The sequence below is a fragment of the Neoarius graeffei genome, chromosome 3 (assembly GCF_027579695.1).
Source record: "Neoarius graeffei isolate fNeoGra1 chromosome 3, fNeoGra1.pri, whole genome shotgun sequence".
NCBI classification, from domain to species: Eukaryota; Metazoa; Chordata; class Actinopteri; order Siluriformes; family Ariidae; genus Neoarius; species Neoarius graeffei.
The window spans coordinates 95,564,673-95,587,685 of NC_083571.1; the positions used below are offsets into that span (position 1 = coordinate 95,564,673).

The following is a 23,013-nucleotide window of genomic DNA, read 5'->3' on the forward strand; positions in this document are numbered from 1 at the left end:
ACTTTTATTATAATTTATCTTTTTATTTATTCATCTATTATTACCTCATCTGGCCATAACGCTGATGAGCTAATGCCATGGCACCTGTCGTCCGTCCGTCCGTCGTCCACAATTCAGTTAAATCATATCTCCTCCATCAGTTCTCTACGGATTTCCGTTCCGATTGTTTCGTTAGACAGGACTCATCACTCTGCACAAAACTTGGTCGTTGTTTTGTCAAATTTTTTTTTCTAATGAGTTCGTAATTAGGCCAAATTAATGAATTTTCCAGGCTTCTCACTAGAATTTTGTCTCCTCTCTCATTTCTCATCCGAGTCCAGTTCTGATCAATGTTTTGGGTAGATCTTCCGTTGAGGAACAAAACGTGGTCATTTTGTTTGTTGATTTTCCTGTCGTAAACAATTTGTTCACAGCTTTGTTTATTTTCACTTAAATCGTATCTCCTCCCTCTGTTCTCAGTGGATTTTAGTTCTGATTGTTGTGTTTGAAAGAAGTAGTCATTCTGCACAACACTCAGTCATTATATAGTCAAGTTTGTGCTAACGAACTGCTAATTAGGTCATCTTCACAATTAGACTGGTACCAAAATTCAAAAAAGTGCTTATTTAAGGAGTTAAAGGCATTTTTGAGACAAAGTCGGCAAACGGTCTTATTTTGTCAATTTGGGTGTGCCGAATTCAAATCTGCAATATGCCGAGCTCTATCTGACCTCTGTTTACCTCTAGAGGTCATTGAACTTTGGGCCTGTAAACGTCTCAGCTGAACCCAGTTTCTCAGCTTTCTAAGGAATGAAATGTACTAAAATGATTAATGAAGTTAGCAAATGGCCTTGTTTGTTAAATGTTTGGGTGCTGAATTCATTTTTCATTTGTAAAACGACATATGACCTCTGATAACCTCAAGGTCATTAAACTTGGCCTATAGGCCTATGCATTTAACGGCATTTTTAAACTGACTTTACTCCCCCAAAAAGAATATGAACAGACAAAAAAACAAATAGAAAGGAACAAATACAACATTAAATGCCAGTCCATGTACATGTGACTTACTTTTCACAATGAGAATGCCTAGGCGATCACCTTACATAACATTGCATTACATTTAGCGGTTATTGTTTATACAACGCTACTGAAAAAAGGACAGATTCAGCAGCATACAAAATGTGGGGGCTACAGGGTATACAGGTTAATCAGGGTTAGTATCTGGGCAATTCCATGTAAATGTCAACCTCACCATGCAAGAATAAAGCAACATGTAATACATCAAAACCACTCCCAGAGATATCACCTAGGCCTGTATTTTACAGATGTGAATAAGTTAAACCAATTTGTCACAAGAATTGTTCCCTTCGCCTTAATATGTCAGTCTTTCTTTCTTATAATGTAAAACCCAAGCTAAAATCAACTTTGATCATGTACAATTCTATATTATTGCCACAAGCCACAGAAATGTATGCTAAAATCCACAAAACAGCAAAACAATAGCCATCCTAAATATTATTTAAGAACTTTGATAGTTTTAGCTGATATTTAGAGAGTTTTTCAAAGGGTTATGGTGGTTAAATTGCTGATTTTCTAAACATATGCCATGTCTATTTCAGACGCGTCACGTCCATAACAGAATTTCGTCACATCCATAACGCTGACTTTTCCTTCCGAAACTCTGGATGAAATACAAAATATTTTAAACAAAGATTTTTTTAATATTCACCTTGGACCCCTCTATCAAACGGATATCTCCATTTCGACATTAGGTTTACAATTTCACAGAGTTTGATAAAAATGTACAGTCACCCAAGAAAAGTGATACTTTTTCTGTCACATCCATAACGCATCTTTTATTGGCGTTTTCTGGCATGCCCTAGATGTACTATGGGAATTGTTCTTGTTCTATCACTTCTCCAGTATGGTACAGCCTTAAAATATGCAACACCTGTTTAAATACTGGGAGACAATAAAACATGCACTGGGTCATTTGTTGCCATTTTGAGTTCAAGTGTCACGTCCATAACGCTGGAATTGCTCATATATGAGAGTTTTTTTCTTTTGTTTTAAACGGGGTAAAGCCTTTACAAAAAACAAACAACAAAGAAAAAAACTCTCATATATACTAACCCTGATTAACCTGTATACCCTGTATGCCCCCACATTTTGTATGCTGCTGAATCTGTCCTTTTTTCAGTAGCTTTGTATAAACAATAACCGCTAAATGTAATGCAATGTTATGTAAGGTGATCGCCTAGGCATTCTCATTGTGAAAAGTAAGTCACATGTACATGGACTGGCATTTAATGTTGTATTTGTTCCTTTCTATTTGTTTTTTGTCTGTTCATATTCTTTTTGGGGGAGTAAAGTCAGTTTAAAAATGCCGTTAAATGCATAGGCCTATAGACCCTTTTCAGTCACGTGACCTTCGTAAACGCGACCACCATTTTGGACATGTAGCGGACTTCGGCTCGAATTGGTTTGAATGCGAGGAAGGCGACAAACGGAGAACATACAAGAAAAAGTAGCGAGATGCAGAAAATACCTTCGCTATCCAGCGACGTAGGGCATTTACAGGGCGAGCAGAGGGAGAAATAACAGTAACGACACATTAGCAACGCCGTACAGAAATAACGGTTTATGGCACAGACCCTTTCGGTTCTCGCTCATCTAGCTGCTACAATGACTGCTTAGACTGCAACAATAATACCTAACACACATTTAAGTATCCGTCGTAAAGACGTGAAACTCGTCGAGTGACGAGTGTGTTCATTGATAAGCTAACACAATCTAAAAGTAGACATACCATCACACTGCCCTGGCGCTGTGTACAGTTTACCTTCTACGGTTTGTGCACTCACTATTTGCCATTACTTTCTCCAACCGTTGTTACAGATTACAGGGAACGGCCTGGATTTGAGAGACAAATACATGTTCCTCTTGTTTTGAACACTTATTTGTAGGCAGTGCTTAATTTGTAAAGTGGGAGGTCCCGGAGCGCAGAGGATGAGCGGCTCCGGAGCGGAAAAAAAGAGGGGGCGAGGGGGGCGCGGCCCTGCGCTTCTGGGCATGTTTTGTAATAACACTGCAAATTAAGTTCATCTGCAGATATTTTGTGGATGTCGTTTCATGAGAGAAATCACCAACAAGACAGATATCAAAATCAGACATTAACACTAAATAAACTTGCATTTTTTAATTTAATTATTTGGGTTTTTTTTTTGTTACATAGTCAAAAGAGGTGTCGGATCACCGGATCCAGTGTAAATAGCTGCCGGAGCCAACGCCCGAGGTTCCGGAGCGCGCTCCGGCTTGCTCCCCCTCAAATTAAGCGCTGTTTGTAGGACACTGCCTCTGATCTGTCCTACAGTCTACCAACAGCAAAGGAACACAACGCTAGCTAATGTCGTTAGCTAATAGCTACTACAGAAGAACAGAGGTTACAATGGGTTATTTTAGCCTATTTGGTTACACACTCGCCGCCACAGAATGTTAACAGCAATGTAATGCCTTTTCTGGCTAATTTTATTCGTCTTACCTCCAACAAAGTGGTCACTACACAAGCGTTGGTATGCCGAGGGCTGCCAGTCTTTCCTGTTTATGGCCGCTATCCATCTTCTCCGTCAGGATCCGAAAAAATGATAACCCTTGCCTTGTTTGTTGATGGTTACTACATCCAGGTGCACAACAATATAGTGGCATGATGGAAGTCTTGCTGAAAATAAACACTTTCTTTGCTGCCGTTCCTCAATGCTGGCTGTGGTAAACTACTGGTAGTACATGTCCAAAATGGCGGCCGCGTTTGTCGTGACGTCACGTGAAAAGGGTCCATAGGCCAAGTTTAATGACCTTGAGGTTATCAGAGGTCATATGTCGTTTTACAAATGAAAAATGAATTCAGCACCCAAACATTTAACAAACAAGGCCATTTGCTAACTTCATTAATCATTTTAGTACATTTCATTCCTTAGAAAGCTGAGAAACTGGGTTCAGCTGAGACGTTTACAGGCCCAAAGTTCAATGACCTCTAGAGGTCAACAGAGGTCAGATAGAGCTCGGCATATTGCAGATTTGAATTCGGCACACCCAAATTGACAAAATAAGACCGTTTGCCGACTTTGTCTCAAAAATGCCTTTGGGTGTCACAATTCTGGATTTTGGTACCAGTCTAAATTTTGGGACTTCGGGTTAGAATCGTATCTCCTCTCGCAGTTCTCACCAGATTTCTGTTCTGAGTCGATCTTTCCTCTGGGAATAAAACTTGGTTGTTTGTTTGTTGATTTTCTTCTTGTAAACAATTTGTTTGCAACTTTGTCTACAACGTTGCTTATTTTCAGTTAAATCGTGTCTCCTCCCTCCCTCAGTTCTCAATGGATTTCAGTTCTGATGGGTTTTATGTGAAAGCACTAGACCTTCTGCACAAAAACTATTAGCAAAAAACTGACAGCAGATTAGTAATTAGGTCAACTTAACACATTTTCTTCTGACTAGAATTGTATCTCCTCTCATTTCTCGTGTGAATTCAGTTCTGACCGATGTTTTGGGTCAAGCTTCCTTTGGAGAACAAAATTTAGTCCTTTGTGGATTTTCCTGTTGTAAACAATTTGTCGTGGAGGTTGGTCCTGTCGCACATCGTCACATTTCAGTTCTGTTTGATGTTTCGGTCATCATGGTTGTTTTGATGGCAGGCCAGATGAGCTACTACATCCTTGACGTTCTATTTATTTATTTATTTATTTTTGTGAGCATATGTAAATGGAATAAGCATGCTGTAAATATTAGTTATTATAAAGTTATGATGTCCTAACCGGGCGGCACGGTGGTGTAGTGGTTAGCGCTGTCGCCTCACAGCAAGAAGGTCCGGGTTCGAGCCCCGTGGCTGGCGAGGGCCTTTCTGTGCGGAGTTTGCATGTTCTCCCCGTGTCCGCGTGGGTTTCCTCCGGGTGCTCCGGTTTCCCCCACAGTCCAAAGACATGCAGGTTAGGCTAACTGGTGACTCTAAATTGACCGTAGGTGTGAATGTGAGTGTGAATGGTTGTCTGTGTCTATGGCCAAGTTTACATTAGACCGTATCTGTGTCGTTTTCTTCGCGGATGCACTGTCCGTTTACATTAAAACGCCTGGAAACGCCGGGAAACGGGAATCCGCCAGGGTCCACGTATTCAATCCAGATCGTGTCTGGTCCGGTGCTGTGTAAACATTGAGATACACGGATACGCTGTGCTGAGCTCTAGCTGGCGTCGTCATTGGACAACGTCACTGTGACATCCACCTTCCTGATTCGCTGGCGTTGGTCATGTGACGCGACTGCTGAAAAACGGCGCGGACTTCCGCCTTGTATCACTTTTCATTAAAGAGTATAAAAGTATGAAAATACTACAAATACTGATGCAAATACTGCCCATTGTGTAGTTATGATTGTCTTTAGGCTTGCCATCCTTCCACTTGCAAGTGGTAAGTGACGCGCATGCCCGACATGCACTGAGGTCACACACACAGCGGCTCAGTCCCGAATCACTGCTCGTGCGCTCCACTCGCGCGCTCTGTGAGCTGCGCAGGGCCGGAGTGCGCACCCTCCAGAGGGCACTCGCTGTTCAGGGCAGAGTGATTTGGAGCGCAGGATGCCTGCGGAGCCGAGCGTATCCGTGTATTGGCGTTGCTATGTGCATGCGAATCGTGTATTGGCGTTGCTGTGTGCACGCTAATCGTTTTAAAAACGTTAATCTGATGATCCGCTGATACGGTCTAATGTAAACCCCACCTAAGTGTCAGCCCTGTGATGACCCGGCGACTTGTCCAGGGTGTACCCCGCCTTTCGCCCGTAGTCAGCTGGGATAGGCTCCAGCTTGCCTGCGACCCTGTAGAACAGGATAAAGCGGCTACAGATAATGAGATGATGTCCTAACCTGACAATCATAGGAAGAGTACAGCCCTCTAGTGTTGCTTTTGAGGTTGTATTAAAGACGTGTCGCTGAGTAAAAGACACTGAAGTTCACAGGAACTGTGAGTCTTTTATGTGCTTCAGTGTCGTCATCGTCCTTGTCACAGTGTGAGAGCAAGCAGTGAAGAGAAAATCTCCAGCCACATGCCATCATTCTCTCTTCCTTCAGTTTTCATTTTTGCTTCTTATTATTAGTAATAGCTTGGATTATGTGTGGCACTTATCTCATTACCAAATTTCTCCAAAACAAGAGACTAGTTAATAATGTCATCCTGTTATTTCCTTCACTATAGACATTTTGGCATTTTGTTTTTAAATACTGCAGGTCAAGTCAAGTTTATTTCTATAGCGCTTTTAACAATAGACATTGTTGCAAAGCAGCTTTACCGAATTTGAACGACTTAAAACATGAGCTAATTTTATCCTTAATCTATCCCCAATGAGCAAGCCTGTGGCGACGGTGGCAAGGAAAAACTCCTCAGACGACATGAGGAAGAAACCTCGAGAGGAACCAGACTCAAAAGGGAACCCATCCTCATTTGGGTGATAACAGACAGCATGACTATAACATTAACAGTTTTAACATGAAGTCAGTTTCGTTGATGTTATAAACTCTTCATTGATGGAAACTTGAGTGCAAAACTGTTCATGACGAGTGCAGTCCTAAAGTTAGCAAGTCAACTGCAGTCCTCAGCCATAAAAGCATTACTGTAAGAGTCCAGAGTGACTTTCAACTGTCCATATGGGGCCGTCCTCCACAGGAGCAATGCGATGAGACTCCAACCAGACATCAGGATGGATCAGGCAGGTCCGAGGAGCAGAAGAGGTCAGCATCTCGATCTCAGGATTGACATGTAACTCAGAGGAACAGATGGGGGGGAGAAAACACAGGTTGTTAGGTATACCCAATGTCACCTGAATAAGTAGGTACAGTATAGATTTTACACTGAGTGCAAGCAGGGACTCCGGAAAAACTAACTATGACGGCATAACTAAAAGGGGAGAGCCAGAGGGTAACACAGGCATGAGGGAGCCCCGGGACATAAAGCAGCAGCCACTACACCGTCAACAAACTCGAGTGAGCAAGCGAGTGGGGACTGACAGCATCCATACATCCCAGTTTACCAAAACACTCTGTCTGAGGACCCTCCAGATCTACACCTTTACCTCATAAACACCATTAACAAAAGGCTTGACTAAACAGATATGTTTTCAGCCTAGACTTAAATGCTGAGACTGTGTCTGATTCCCGGACACTACTTGGAAGGCTGTTCCATAACTGTGGGGCTTTGTAAGAAAAGGCTCCGCCCCCTGATGTAGCCTTCACTATACGAGGTACCAACAGATAGCCTGCACCTTTTGATCTAAGTAGGCGTGGCGGGTCATAGAGAACCAGAAGTTCACTCGGGTACTGTGGTGCGAGACCATTCAGTGCTTTAAAGGTCAATAGTAGTACTTTATAATCAATACGAAATTTGATTGAGAGCCAATGCAGTGTGGATAAGACAGGGGTGATATGGTCATGTTTTCTAGTTCTAGTAAGGACTCTTGCTGCTGCATTTTGAACTAACTGGAGCTTGTTTATGCACTTATTGAAACATCCGGACAGTAAGGCATTACAGTAATCCAACCTGGAGGTAATGAAAGCATGAACTAGTTTTTCTGCGTCATGTCGTGACATTAAATTTCTTATCTTAGCAAGATTTCTGAGATGAAAGAAAGCTACCCGGGTTTCGAAGGAAAGTTTCGAAGGAAAGACTGGAGTCAGTAATCACTCCGAGGTCTTTTACTGCTGCACATGAAGAAACAGAAAGGCCATCCAGAGTCACTGACTACTTTTACATGCACGTCCAAATCGAGCTGCTGTTGGTAATCGAGCAAAGGGTCCCAGCAGGGGTGCCAGAGAAATCCAATCCTACATGCACAAGTGAAATCGGGCTATTGTGCAAGGTGCATTGTGCACCCGAGCCACACGTGGCGCTACACGCCCCATCGTGTTGGTACACTTCCGGTTGTCGTCATGAAGAAGAGCTATAGTGTTGCCAGATACTGCTGACGTTTTCCAGCCCAAAACATGTTCAAATCCGCTAAAATGCACTTAAAACCCCCAATCTGGCAACACTAGCAGTTCCGTGTTCAAGCTGTTAGGCTTGCTCTAACAGACTATGGCTACAAACTGTCCGGCGCAGACCACTGTTTTGTAAGACAACTTATTTTGCACAATAATATTTTTCTAAAGTCCATTTTTTGCTTACAAAAAAATATATATTTTTTTTGCTTACAATTTAACTTATGTCTTAATAAACACACAAAATTCAATTGTTTTGTTTTTATTGACATTCTTCAGATGTTGGACATATATATATATATATATATATATATATATATATATATATATATCAGGGCTTTGAACCAGAATTTTTTTCCTATTGGTTCGTTCCGAACAGAAACGGAATTTTAACGTTTCCGGTTTTGGGTTCCACCAATAAATAGACGTTCCCGAACCGGTTAGAACAAAAAAAATTTCGTTCCCGGAACGGTTAATTACGTTCCCTGTCAGCGGTTTAACAAATGGCTATAAAATTATGTCTCTGTCTCATCCAGCTTAAGCCAAATGTAGGCTAATTCTATTACAACCTTCATTAAATAAGACAAGAAATAATTCAAAACAATTATTATTTCAAATGTTGGCGATTTGGATTCTCAGCATGTCTTCCCATCTACACAAACAGAAAAAGTGCCAAAAATGAAAGATAATTCGTTTAGTGTGTTACCAAAGGCTAGTCAGGCCCTATAGAGGGCTACCGCATGACGTCACCACGCCGCGAGATTTTGTTAGGCGCCATATTGGAAGACTAAGTACACATCTATGCAAGTACATACATACATAAAACAAACTACACCTGAAATGTAGCCAGGGCCGGTTCTGCCCTAATCTGGACCCGGGTGCAACATCGCGCAACCCCCCCCCCCAAAAAAAAAAACACCAGTCTAAATCAGGACAACCATCACATAACTATAACTATAAACATTTTAGATCAACTATTTTAACTAAATGGGCTATAATAAATAAGCCTGCAGGCAGCCACGGCGGGCTGCCTCAGAAAAGTAACCATTCAATGACACAACTGAAAGCCTGCAGCCACGGCGGGCTGCCTCAGAAAAGTAACCATTTGTCCTACCTTAAAACTCGTTTTGCATTTTCTGCCTCCTTTTTTGTATTTTCGACCCTCCGTTTATTTTCTTTCCTTTTCTGAAAACCCGATTTGTGTCCAGACATTTTGTTCTGCTACCAACGAACTAACTCGTCAGGTCTCGTCTCTCAAGCCCGCGATGATTCCCGTGGGAAGGGCAACAACTGATACATTTTTACAAACAGCCAATAGGGAGGTTGCATCGTTCAGGCTCTTCTTTGCTCAGACACTCAGTAATGGAGACGTGATAGCAGTCCACCTTCCCGCTCTCTCCATTCAGTCAGCGACCGTCACACAGGAAGTGAACCCCAGCGGGTCATAGAAACTTGCGCAGGAGAAGAATGGCTATTTTATTTGTAGGCTACGGAAACTTTGGGGGACAAAATAAAAACCGGTATTAACCGGTTACCATTATTTTTAATAAGCGTTTCTGTTCCGGAACATAAAAAATAATAAAGTTTCTGGTTTCGTTTCTGTTCCATGTGAAATAGAAAAAGTTCCCGGTTTTCGTTCCTTGAACCGGTTCAAAGCCCTGATATATATATATATATATATATATATATATATATATATATATATATATATATATATATATACACACACACACACACAAATACAATGACTTGTTTATCTACACAATTCACAGCTATGCAACAGCTGTACAGATGTATTTGGTGATACAGTAAGTGAGCTAAATTTTAACAGTGCAAACAATGCCACAAAAAGAAAAGATTCATGCCGTTGTCATGATTCGTTGTCATGCCGACCGAGGCTGTTGTGTTTCCCGCTTGTGGTCTCGTCACTCGTCACTTCCGGAAGTAGCTCGACAACTAGCTCGATAGGGTATACATGCACAAAGTAGCTCGGCAGAAATCGCATAAACTAGGTCGTGTAGCTCGATTCCGAGAAATCAAGTTCGGTTCAATTTCAGCCGAATTAAGGTGTATACATGGCATTTTGAACTTCGATTTCAGTCGAGCAACGGCAGAAATTCGATTCTCTCTATGTGCATGTAAACGTAGTGATTGTGTAATCAGAAGACTTGCGTCTAGCTGCATGTGGTCCTAGTACAAGTACTTCAGTCTTGTCAGAGTTAAGCAGAAGGAAGTTAATAAGGTATTCTGGTACATTGCCCTCTTCAACAAATTCTCATCTCATGCCTTACAAAATGTCCATCATTGCAGCATCACTTTTAGAAATTTAGTTCCCTCTGAAATTTGGTCATTGTGATGTATGCTGATTTCTGTAATATTAAAAAAAAAACTCAGGCCATTCTGTGGCTGGGAAGTTATTTAATTTGAGGGGATTCCCGAGCAAATAATGTGCATGAAATCGCTCGCTTCGATGTGCAGGTTTACCTTCTTCTTCTTTTGGGTTTTACGGCAGCTGGCATCCACAGTGTTGCATTACTGCCATCTACAGGTTTACCTTGACCGTGCACTGACACTTCCATCATTCTGTCGCTAAATGAACAGCTGATCACACAGAGGTGCTCGCTGACCGCCGATATTTAGTAATTTGGTCCTGCGTTTCCTTTCCTTCGCAACATAACGTCTTTTCTCGCTTTCCGTTACTGTAGTCGGTCTTTCACGTTTCATTCGCACACTCACGTCCTCCATCTTTCTCTCCTGTTTCAAATTTGTATCCCACATTCCCTTCCGCGAACAGGGAAAGCCCACCACGTGATGCATGACATAGTATCTTGAATTGGGTCATGGTGAAGCAGGAAAAAATAGCGGAGAATTGAGAGCCACATGGCCTTAAATTCATTAATTGTTCTTTTTTAAACAAATAAAACTGGAAGTCTGTGATTCGAATTCAGTAGCTTTCGGTCCACTAAACAAAAATAATTGCGTGTCAGGGAAAATTCTTTTTTTTTATGACCTACACTTGAAAAATCTGAAAGGCAGTCTACCTTTAATGTCTTGCGTTCACAGTACATGTCTGCTCAGAATTGCACAAATGCACAGCTACAGTGCCTTGAAAAAGTATTCATACCCCTTGAACTTTTTCACATTTTTCCACCTTACAATCACGAACTTAAAAGTTTTTTATTGAGATTTTATGTGATAGACCAACACAGAGTAGCACATAATTGTGAAGTGAAACGAAAATGATAAATGGTCTTAAATTTTAAACAAATAAAAATCTGAAAAATGTGGTGTGCATTAGTATTCAGCCCCCTGTACTCTGATACCTCTAAATACAATCCAGTGCAATCAATTGCCTTCAGAAGTCATCTAATTAGAGTCCTACTGTGTGTAATTTACTCTCAGCATAAATACACTTGTTCTGTGAAGGCCTCAGTGGTTTGTTAGAGAACACTGAAGAACAAACAGCATCATGAAGACCAAAGAACTCACCAGACAGGTCAGGGATAAAGTTCTGGAGAAGTTTAAAGCAGGGTTAGATTATAAAAAAAATATCCCAAGCTCTGAACATCTCAAGAAGCACTGTTCAATCCATCATTCAAAAATGGAAAAAGTATGGCACAACTGCAAACCTACCAGGACATGGCCGTCCACCTAAACTGGCAGAGCAAGCAAGGAGTGCACTGGTCAGAGAAGCAGCCAAGAGGCCCATGATCACTCTGGAGGAGCTGCAGAAATCCACAGCTCAGGTGGGAGAATCTGTGCACAGGACAACTATAAGTCGTACACTCCATAAATCTGGCCTTTTTGGAAGAGTGGCAAGAAGAAAGCCATTGTTGAAAGACAGGCATAAGAAGCCATGTAGGGGACACAATAAACATGTGGAAGAAGGTGCTTTGGTCAGATGAGACCAACGTTGAACTTTTTGGCCTAAATGCAAAGCGCTATGTGTGGCGGAAAACTAACACTGCTCATCACCCTGCACACACCATCCCCACTGTGAAACATGGTGGTGGCAGCATCATGCTATGGGGATGCTTTTCTTCAGCAGGGACAGGGAAGCTGGTCAGAGTTGATGGGAAGATGGATGGAGCTAAATACAGGGCAATCCTGGAAGAAAACCTGTTGGAGGCTGCAAAAAACTTGAGACTGGGAAGGAGATTCACCTTCCAGCAAGACAATGACCCTAAACATACAGCCAGAGCTACAATGGAATGGTTTAGATCAAAGAATATTCATGTGTTAGAATGGCTCAGTCAAAGTCCAGACCTAAATCCCATTGAGCATCTGTGGCAAAACTTGAAAATTGCTGTTCACAGACGCTCTCCATCCAGTCTGGCTGAGCTTGAGATATTTTGCAAAGAAGAATGAGCAAAAATTTCAGTGTCTAGATGTGCAAAGCTGGTAGAGACATACCACAAAAGACTTGCAGCTGTAATTACAGCAAAAGGTGGCTCTGCAAAGTATTGACGCAGGGGGGCTGAATACTAATGCACACCATGTTTTTCAGATTTTTATTTGTTTAAAATTTAAGACCATTTATCATTTTCATTTCATTGCACAATTATGTACTCTGTGTTGGTCTATCACACAAAATCTCAATAAAAAAAACTTTTAAGTTCGTGGTTGTAAGGTGGAAAAACGTGAAAAAGTTCAAGGGGTATGAATACTTTTTCAAGGCACTGTAAACTCAGAGAGGCTTTCTCTCACTGAACCATTCTCCTTAGTTCATTCCACATTTATTCTTCAACAGGCTGTTCTGTGTCCATGTACAAACGAGCCCATTGTATGGCTTAAGGCCGGTTTATGTGAATGTGAGAGTCCATTCTGCCACTGATCCACCTGTGATCTAAACTGTGTAAAGTTCAAAAGCAGCTGATAGTATGCAGGTGTGGGATCAAGAACACAGAACACAGGCCCTGTCCACACGGCAACGGATTCAGGTGAATCTGATAAAATTGTTTATCGTTTCGGCCTGGCGTCCACACGGCACCGGCGTTTTGGGTGCCCCAAAACGAAATCTTTTGAGAACAGGTTCCAGAGTGAAAAAATCTGGCAACGGCGCCGTTGCGAAGTCATCTGGATGAGTAGAACGGATTTGTTTACGATGACGTCACAACCACATGACTGTCAGTGCTTCACGCCGGGTAGAAGTGTAACGAACTCGATGCGAGTTGTCAACAAATCCTATAACTTGGTTCATGAAACGCGCTTACAAAATATTTTCACTGTGAATATTTGTGTAATGGTGCAATGTGAGAGAGAGAGAGAGAGAATAGCCCTTAGGGCAGAGTCTTTAGTCCAAACACTGTGGAAGCAGTACCAAACCGCGCACCGCCCGTGCGCTTTCCAAAAACAAAAACAATCCCGCCAGCAAACATAGGAAAAAAAAAAAGGAGCAATCTCACCTCTTTAGATGCTGGTTTAAGTCCGACAATACATTCCTCAAAAAGGGCGTAGAACAAAGTAATCCATCAACGTGTAGCATTCAGTTTATTCCGGACCATTAAAGAATTCTGGAGGATATCAGAATGTTGGCGTACCGGCTTCCATCTACCCCCATTCATTCCTCTTTCCGCGTCTTTCGTTTTACGCTACTAATTAATAATCAAAACTTTATGTGACTAATGCTACAGAAGAAGGGGTTTATGCGCATGTGTCTACTACTTCTATTGTTCTGGTGTCTCCGATGGGACCGTCTTACAGCGGACGTAGAGGTGTGGCATGTGTATTGCATCGTTTTCAGCAAGCGTTGCGTTGCCATATGTACCTGAAATTTTACTGATCCGTTGCCCATGTGGACGCGATATTTTTTTAAAAAAAAATCTCGTTGCCGTTGTCGTGTGGATGTAGCCACAGTCCGAGTCTTCAGGAAGACATGGTAACTGTCCCCTGGTCCTGTCCTGACACCATATCAGTGGTGGAAATAAAAACCTCTCCAGGTGTGCTCCTGATACAAGAATAATGCTGTGGAGTTGTGGTGGCCCAATCCCATTACAAGGTGCATGAAGATTGGGCAGATTTCACTTCTGTTTCCTTTTTCTTTTTTTTTTGTGTGTGTGTTCTCCTGTTGCCTTTTGGTTATTAGATTAGATAAAACTTTATTGATCCCTTTGGGCGGGTTCCCTCAGGGAAATTAAAATTCCAGTAGCATTATTACTGGTTAAACAGAGAATAGAAATAGAGAAATACTTCTAGATAAATTAAATTAAGTATTTGCATATACAAATATAAAAAAGAATAGGAATAAGATATGGGGAAGAGGAAGGGGATACACTCTAGTTCTCAGTAAATGTGGCTGGCTGGTCTGTTCTGGCGGAAACTTTTGGAGCTAGATTAAGGCTTGAGCATCACACTGGTTAGAGTTGATGCAAGACAGTTCTACCGCTGTAGAAGGAAAGGGAGAAATCAGGACAAACATCACAGTGATTGTCTGTGTACTACAGAAGCAAGACCCTAACCTTTACGCTCTAGTGAATACGGCAGTATTGTATTTGGACAGGCGGCACGGTGGTGTAGTGGTTCGAACTATCACCTCACAGCAAGAAGGTTCTGGTTTCGAGCCCGACAGGGGACTTTCTGTGTGGAGTTTGCATGTTCTCCCCGTGTCTGCGTGGGTTTCCTCTGGTTTCCCCCACAGTCCAAAGACATGCTTGACTTACTTTTGACTTAATCCCTTGACTGACGTCGTAGGGGTGCCATGCTGGAGAGGGCAATCAGTGACCTCCAATGTTCTCGTTCTTCTGCCAAACGCAGCAGTATGTTGGGAGCTTGTCCGGACCACTCCTTTTATGTTGTCAAGCCAGGATTTGCGCTGGCGTCCTCTGCAGCGTTTTCCTTCCACTGTTCCCTGAAGGATGGTCTTGGCTAGTCTGGCTAACGCGACTTCAAAGCTCTGCGAGCATTTGGTCTGGCAAAGATATTAAGCCCAACCGTTTCCCAAAGCGTGTGGTTGACCCGCCTCCCTGAAATGCCTCAGTTTGCTACTGGTCGAAGCCAGAAAAAGCTGTGACGAAGCTTAAACCAATCACATCACTCTTTCCTCTGACGTATGTGATGCGACAGGGCTAACTGGTAGATTAAACCATAGACATCCTATTATTAAACTCTTACCAAAGCCGGTCGGAAGCAAGGCGAAAACGTCCTTCCTTTCAATAAATACCTCCAGGGCTGCTCTTTGCTCCGTTTTCAATGAGAACTTCCCGTTGAATGCTTTCAATACAGCATTCGTGAATGAAGCGCTTCCGGCATAGATTCTGTAAACAATCTATGGCTTCCGGTCGCAGTTCTACTACGTCAGTGCCTTGAACACGCCTCTACCCAGGGCCGTTGGAGATGCTCAAAGTTGATTGGCTCCCGATTTTTCGGGAGCTTGGAAAAGCTGTAGATAGCTTGCCTTGCCAGACTAAGTTTGCAACAGGTCCTCGTGTTGCGTCACACTTAGGATGGGCGGGCCCAGGCTAGGTCTTGGCTAGTGAGTCATGGCGGGTCACGTGGCCGTACCAAGCAAGCTTGCGACGACAAACACGCACATGCAGGTTAGGCTAATTCGTGGCTCTAAATTGACCATAGGTGAGAATGTGAGTGCGAATGGTTGTGTGTCTCTATATGTCAGCTCTGCGATGATCTGGCGACTTGTCCAGGTTGTACCCCGCCTCTCGCCCATAACCAGCTGGGATAGGCTCCAGCTTGCCCGCGACCCTGTACAGGATAAGCGGCTACAGATGATGGATTAGATGAATTTGAACACACATTCTCCATCTCATCTACCTCTGACCCATGTGATATTCGCCAGTCCTCAGCTTGTACGCATGCAGGAATATGAGGGTACTTCAAAAAGTTCTCGGCCTCATCCAGAAAACATCACAGGAGAAAGATTGTTCTTGCATTATTTTTCTACATATTCTCCTTTAACTTCAATGCACTTGGTCCACCGATGTTCAAGCTTCGCTATTCCTTCGCACAAGAAGGTCACACCTCGAGCCTCCAGATACTCCTCAATACCACGGATGACCTCTTCATCACTCTGAAAATGGTGACCACACAAGTGGGATTTCAGTATGGGGAACAGATAGAAGTCCGACGATGCCAGGTCGGGTGAGTAAGGTGCATGGGGCAACAGTTCAAAGCCACATTTGGCTGCTTCTGCCACTGCCACCTGTGTTATGTGGACGTTTGCATTGTCCTGAAGCATCAGCATGTCAGCTCAAAGCGTTCCTCTCCTTTTTCCTTTGATTGCTTCTAACATTTTAGTTTTTGTGGACAGTGATGAGGCTTTATAGTATACAGTTATGCCCCAAAATGGGACTTATGCCCCTTGTTTCCGGGTGAGGCCGAGAACTTTTTAAGAAGAAGCCTTTGTCACATGCACACTCAAGCACACAGTGAAATTCATCCTCTGCATTTAACCCATCTGAAGCAGTGAACACACACCCAGAGCAGTGGGCAGCCATACTACAGTGCCCAGGGAGCCGTTGGGGGTTAGTTACCTTGCTCAAGGGCACTTCAGCCCAAGGCTGCCCCGCGTTAACCTAACCACGTGTCTTTGAACTGTTGGGGAAACCCACGCAGACATGGGGAGAACATGCAAACTCCAGACAGAAAGGCCCCTGTCGGCCACTGGGCTCGAACCCAGGACCTTCTTGCTGTGAGGCGACAGTGCACCACTACACCACCGTGCCACCTTTTTGAAGTAACCCCATAATTCACACTGAGGCGCTATTCAAAGCAGGTTCTTATTCACTTGCTACATAGAGTATAATATGCCCTAATTAATCATAGATAATGAAGGACTATAATTAGCACCTTGTTAGAAATGAGAAGACTCTCCAATTTTGTCTCTCCGCCTGCTCGTAGAAGCTAGGATTTGTTTTGACTAGCCTCCTCTCTCCTCTGCATCTCCCTGTATTCCTCTGGCAGAAAGCCACGTTTGACTCTTTGATGTGTGTGTTTCTTTCTCTCCCTCTCCAGGGTGAGGTGTGGCTCTCCCGCACTTCTTAATTTGTTTCTCAGGGCCCCTTTTTAGACCCTTAGTTCCAAGGGTCAGGGACAATGTCTGCCTTTGATGTAATGGAGGTGGACGCTGAGCTTTGTACTCCCTTTCAACACTTTGTTGTCTTCAACCTCACATCTGTTCCACGTTGATCTCTAGGGATGCTAGCAATGTTTTTCATGGCGTCTGTTTTGTTTTTTTTTTTCCCCTTGATAAAATCCATGGCTGTGTCTTCTGTTGTACCGGACTATGTGATCTTCCTTCCTTGCAGAACGAGCAATTCCCTTTGAACACATGATGTATGAGCACCTGCAGAAGTGGGGCCCCAGGAAACAAGAAGTAAAGTTTTTCTTGCGCCACGAGGACTCGCCCACAGAAAGCAGTGAACCAGGTGAGCCTTCCTTTCATATAAATTTGTGAAAACCTTTACTGCTGCATTCTCAAGCACCTTATCTTCAGTGATGGTTGGGAGGCAGATGCAAACTTTTATGCATAAAAAATTTCTTTACTTTATACTATTATACGGTACCAGTCAAAGGTTTGGACACATCTGCTCATTCATAAGTTTTTATTATACCCCTGCTCCGGGGTAGCCTGGGAAATCCCATGCTGCTTTGCACAATCGTTCCAATCTGAAAAGACAGCATGGAAACTATGGTCTAAAGGCTCGCCTGAGTTAGGGAGCCAATCAGAGAGTGGGGAGGGTGGAAAGACAGTGACGCGTACTACTCGACAAACGGAAGCTTGTAGTTTATTTGGGACTGTTTACGGATCACATTTAACATGGCGGCGAGCGATACGAACCAAACTAACCAAACCAGCTTCTCTCATATTTGTCTTGCACAAACGGCAGTAATCGTTCGGTGCCATTGTTTTCCTATTTTTGTTTTGCCTTCTCTTTCTCTTTCCTTCTCTTCTTCGCCTCTTCGTTGCTCTAACTACGTCACCGGGTACAACTGTCATGATTGGCCATGGGCTACGTATACGCCAAATGACATTCGCAACGTCCAATAAACGGCCGTTGACAATCGTAAACCACACCTCCCCTACGAGAAATTCAATAGGCGGATTCCAGACCATATTTCACTTGTGATATGGTCTGGTGTTAACCAGACTAGCTCCGGGGGGGTATACTGGTTTATTTACCTCCGTCCGTCCGAAACACCCTTTTTCTCAGCAACCACAAATCATAGCCATTTGGTACTTGGTACCAAACTTCAGCTTGGGGTTCGATACCACGTATACCGTTCTCAGGTCTGTCGCATATCAACTTCCTGTTTACCGACTGAATGTATTTACGAAACATGTAACATGGATTTACAAAATTTTCATAACACTTTTCTCAACAATTGCAAATCACAACTGTTTGATATGGGGCGGCACGGTGGTGTAGTGGTTAGCGCTGTCGCCTCACAGCAAGAAGGTCCGGGTTCGAGCCCCGTGGCCGGCAAGGGCCTTTCTGTGCGGAGTTTGCATGCTCTCCCCGTGTCCGCGTGGGTTTCCTCCGGGTGCTCCGGTTTCCCCCACAGTCCAAAGACATGCAGGTTAGGTTAACTGGTGACTCTAAATTGACCGTAGGTGTGAATGTGAGTGTGAATGGTTGTCTGTGTCTATGTGTCAGCCCTGTGATGACCTGGCGACTTGTCCAGGGTGTACCCCGCCTTTCACCCGTAGTCAGCTGGGATAGGCTCCAGCTTGCCTGCGACCCTGTAGAAGGATAAAGTGGCTAGAGATGATGAGATGAGATGAGAACTGCTTGATATTTGGTACCGAGTGTTAGAGTGCAGGCACTTACGGAGATATGCGCGGAGGAAGGGTGAGCACAGACTGTCAACAAAGCCAAATTGATGGGCAGAAATCGGAGTCGGGAAGGCAAGCACGGGTCAGGCGAACGGCAAACAATTTAGACGAGGAACGGCAAAGAGCGGAAACAGGAAGCGAAAGGTCAGAAACACGAGAACCAGTCAGGAAAGATACAAGGCTTGGTATGTACTGGGCTAGCAGAACAATACTTTGCAGGCAAGCGAGTGTTTGGGGAGTTTAAGTAGGGAGACCGGTGATTGAGGAAATGGATAACAGCTGAGATTCAGTAAGCTGGAGATAGAGGGCGCTGTGTGTCTTGGGAATTGTAGTTCCGGGTGTCCATGTTTGTAGTCTCCTCAGCGGGTTTACTGACACCAAGCTTCAGCTTGGGGTTCTGTACCGCGTATACCGTTTTCAGGTCTGTCGCGCATCGACTTCCTGTTTACCAACTGAATTTATTTACTAAACATACAGGGTGGATTTTGATGCTATTTCAAGAAGCAAAATGCTATTTCAAAATGACAGTTTACCAGGATGCTATTTGAAATCCCTGGGGAGAACACTGCGCTTTACTTACTTGTTTCAGGGTTAATTATTTGTTGAAGTCAACATTCATAATAAGTGTCCTGTTCGTTCGATTGCTTGCATTCTGGTATAAGCGAGAGCGGGGGGGATACATAAGTCAGCAGTAGCTCACCGTTGATCTTGTTCTGCATTGTGACTATTTTCGACATTGTAGGACATCAAAACTATGAAATAACACACAATGTGTTACCACATAATTACATATTCTGGAATTATGTGTTAAACAAAAAAGTGTCAAGCATATTCAGGGATTTGAACCAGAATTTTTTTCCTATTGGTTCGTTCCGAACAGAAACGGAATTTTAACGTTTCCGGTTTTGGGTTCCACCATTAAATAGACGTTCCCGAACCGGTTAGAACAAAAAAATTTCGTTCCCGGAACGGTTAATTACGTTCCCTGTCAGCGGTTTAACAAATGTCTATAAAAAGTTACGTCTCTGTTTCATCCAGCTTAAGCCAAATGTAGGCTAATTCTATTACAACCTTCATTAAATAAGACAAGAAATAATTCAGAACAATTATTATTTCAAATGTTGGCGATTTGGATTCTCAGTATGTCTTCCCATCTTCACAAACAGAAAAAGTGCCAAAAATGAAAGATAATTCGTTTAGTGTGTTACCAAAGGCTAGTCAGGCCCTATAGAGGGCTACCGCATGACGTCACCGCGCCGCGAGATTTTGTTAGGCGCTATATTGTAAGACCAAGTACACATCTATGCAAGTACATACATACATAAAACAAACTACACCTGAAATGTAGCCAGGGCCGGTTCTGCCCTAATCTGGACCCGGGTGCAACATCGCGCAACCCCCCCCCCCCCAAAAAAAAAAAAACACACCAGTCTAAATCAGGACAACCATCACATAACTATAACTATAAACATTTTATATCAACTATTTTAACTAAATGGGCTATAATAAATAAGCCTGCAGGCAGCCACGGCGGGCTGCCTCAGAAAAGTAACCATTCAATGACAACTGAAAGCCTGCAGCCACGGCGGGCTGCCTCAGAAAAGTAACCATTTGTCCTACCTTAAAACTCGTTTTGCATTTTCTGCCTCCTTTTTTGTATTTTCAACCCTCTGTTTATTTTCTTTCCTTTTCTGAAAACCCGATTTGTGTCCAGACATTTTGTTCTGCTACCAACGAACTAACTCGTCAGGTCTCGTCTCTCGAGCCCGCGATGATTCCCGTGGGAAGGGCAACAACTGATACATTTTTACAAACAGCCAATAAACAGCCAATAGGGAGGTTGCATCGTTCAGGCTCTTCTTTGCTCAGACACTCAGTAATGGAGACGTGATAGCAGTCCACCTTCCCGCGCTCTCCATTCAGTCAGCGAACGTCACACAGGAAGTGAACCCCAGCGGGTCATAGAAACTTGCGCAGGAGAAGAATGGCTTTTTTATTTGTAGGCTACGGAAACTTTGAGGAACGAAATAAAAACCGGTATTAACCGGTTACCATTATTTTTAATAAGCGTTTCTGTTCCGGAACATAAAAAATAATAAAGTTTCTGGTTTCGTTTCTGTTCCATGTGAAATAGAAAAAGTTCCCGGTTTTCGTTCCTTGAACCGGTTCAAAGCCCTGAGCATATTTCATGTTTTAGATTCTTCAAAGTGGCCATTGTTTACCTTAAATCAAGTTCATTTGTATAGCGCTTTTAACAATAAACATTGTCGCAAAGCAGCTTTACAGAATTTGAACGACTTAAAACATGAGCTAATTTTATCCCTAATCTATCCCCAATGAGCAAGCCTGTGGCGACGGTGGCAAGGAAAAACTCCCTCAGACGACATGAGGAAGAAACCTCGAGAGGAACCAGACTCAAAAGGGAACCCATCCTCATTTGGGCAACAACAGACAACATGACTATAATATTAACAGTTTTAACAGGTATAACCCTCAACTGTCCTCATGGGGCCGTCCTTCACAGGAGCGGTGCGATAAAACTCCGACCAGACACAGGGCACCAGGATGGATCAAACCTTAATGACTCTTGACACTCTATTGCCATTATCTTAACCAGCTTCATGAGGTAGTCACTTGGAATGCTTTTCAGTTAACAGGGGTGCCTCAAAAGTGAATTAGTGCAATTTCTTGCCTTCTTAATGCGTTTGGGATCAAATAGTAAATAATCAAAATACAGTAAATAGCCCTATTCCATAACTGTAGTAATCCATATAATGTCAAGAACCGCTCAAGTAAGTAAAGAGAAACAACAGTCCATCATGAATTTAAAGACGTGAAGGTCAATGAATCCAAAATATTACGAGATCTTTGAATGCATTTTCAAATGCAGTTGCAAAAACGATCAAACGCTCTGATGAAACTGGCTCTCATGTGGACCATCCCAGGAAAGAAAGACCTCTGCTGCAGAGGATATGTTCATTAGAGTTACCAGCCTCAGAAATCATTAATTAACATCACCTCAGATTACACTACGTTCAGACTGCAACCTGAAACGACCCGTATCCGATTTGTTGTGAAATCCAATTTTTTTGTTAGGCCGTTCACATTACCAATTATATGGGACTTGTATGCGATCTCCAATATGAACGGAAAACGACCCAAAAGTGTCCCGCATGCGCAAATTGACACGTAATAAGCACATCTACGTAATACGTAAACAAAAAAAAAAGCGCACTCTTCAAGTTTAATGATTTCTTTTTTTTTTGTTTGTTTGTTTAATTATCTGGTTAAAGTGTGAGGTTTCGTGTGTGTTTTTGTTTCTGAACTGAAATGAAAACATGTAGCCTGGTAACGAGGGTTGACTCCTAAATGTCTCTCTAATTTCTATATAAGTGCACTACATGTTACTAGGAAGTAATGGATTTTTAAACTGTATATAGTGCACTCGAGCTTCAGTAGGCAGTCATTTGGGATACGGCCACTGTATTACCAAACTCTTAATTCAGGCTTAATAATTTGCACATATTTATTTCGCCATATTAATAAACTTTTTCTACATTTTTATAAATATTTATTTAGATTGTTTATAGCCAGCTGAATTCTGCAACTTCTCTCAGCGCTGGCTCAAGGTGCAGAAACACCAGTGCAGTTTGCTATGGAGATGAGGTGAGACCTGGCGATGTGGTTTTTGTAGCGGCGGAACTCACACAATAATCTGATTAATGTGGGCAGCAGACTAATGAGACCGACGGTGTCAAATTACTGGAAATTTCCAGAACAATCTTATAATCTTGTAATACAGGATGGTTTAAGTTATAAATCAGTTATAGAAACTGTTTTATTTAATCAGGCTAACAGATCAACATCCAGGTCCCTACCAAATCCACCATTAGCTTGATCAATTCTATAAAGTCTATTTAAATTCTGAAAACTGTACAACTGTTGTTGTTTTTCACCAAAGAGGCGGGATTAGCCAACGCAGAATAGTGACGTTTGTCTCTTGTTGATGACGTGTAGGTCGCATGAATGCGACCTGTCCGGTCAGACTGCAGTCGCATGTGAAAATATCGGATATGCATCGGAATTAGGGCCACATATCCAAACGGCCTGGGTCGCATGTGAAAAAATCGGATCTGTGTCGTTCAGATTGTTAATAACAAATCAGATACAGGTCGCATATGGGCAAAAAAATCGGATATGGGTCGTTTCAGGGTGCAGTCTGGACATAGTC

General features: G+C 42.8%; 1 protein-coding gene across 4 annotated transcripts in view; it reads left to right on the forward strand.

Moving 5' to 3' along the window:
* Positions 1 to 23,013, forward strand: part of ppp1r13bb (protein phosphatase 1, regulatory subunit 13Bb) — a 217,742-nt gene that overhangs the window by 78,097 nt on the left and 116,632 nt on the right. For all 4 annotated transcript variants that reach the window (XM_060917689.1, XM_060917691.1, XM_060917690.1 and 1 more), the window contains exon 4: positions 17,254 to 17,373. In XM_060917689.1, coding sequence (XP_060773672.1) covers positions 17,254 to 17,373 — 120 coding nt within the window. The remainder of the gene's footprint in view (positions 1 to 17,253; positions 17,374 to 23,013) is intronic.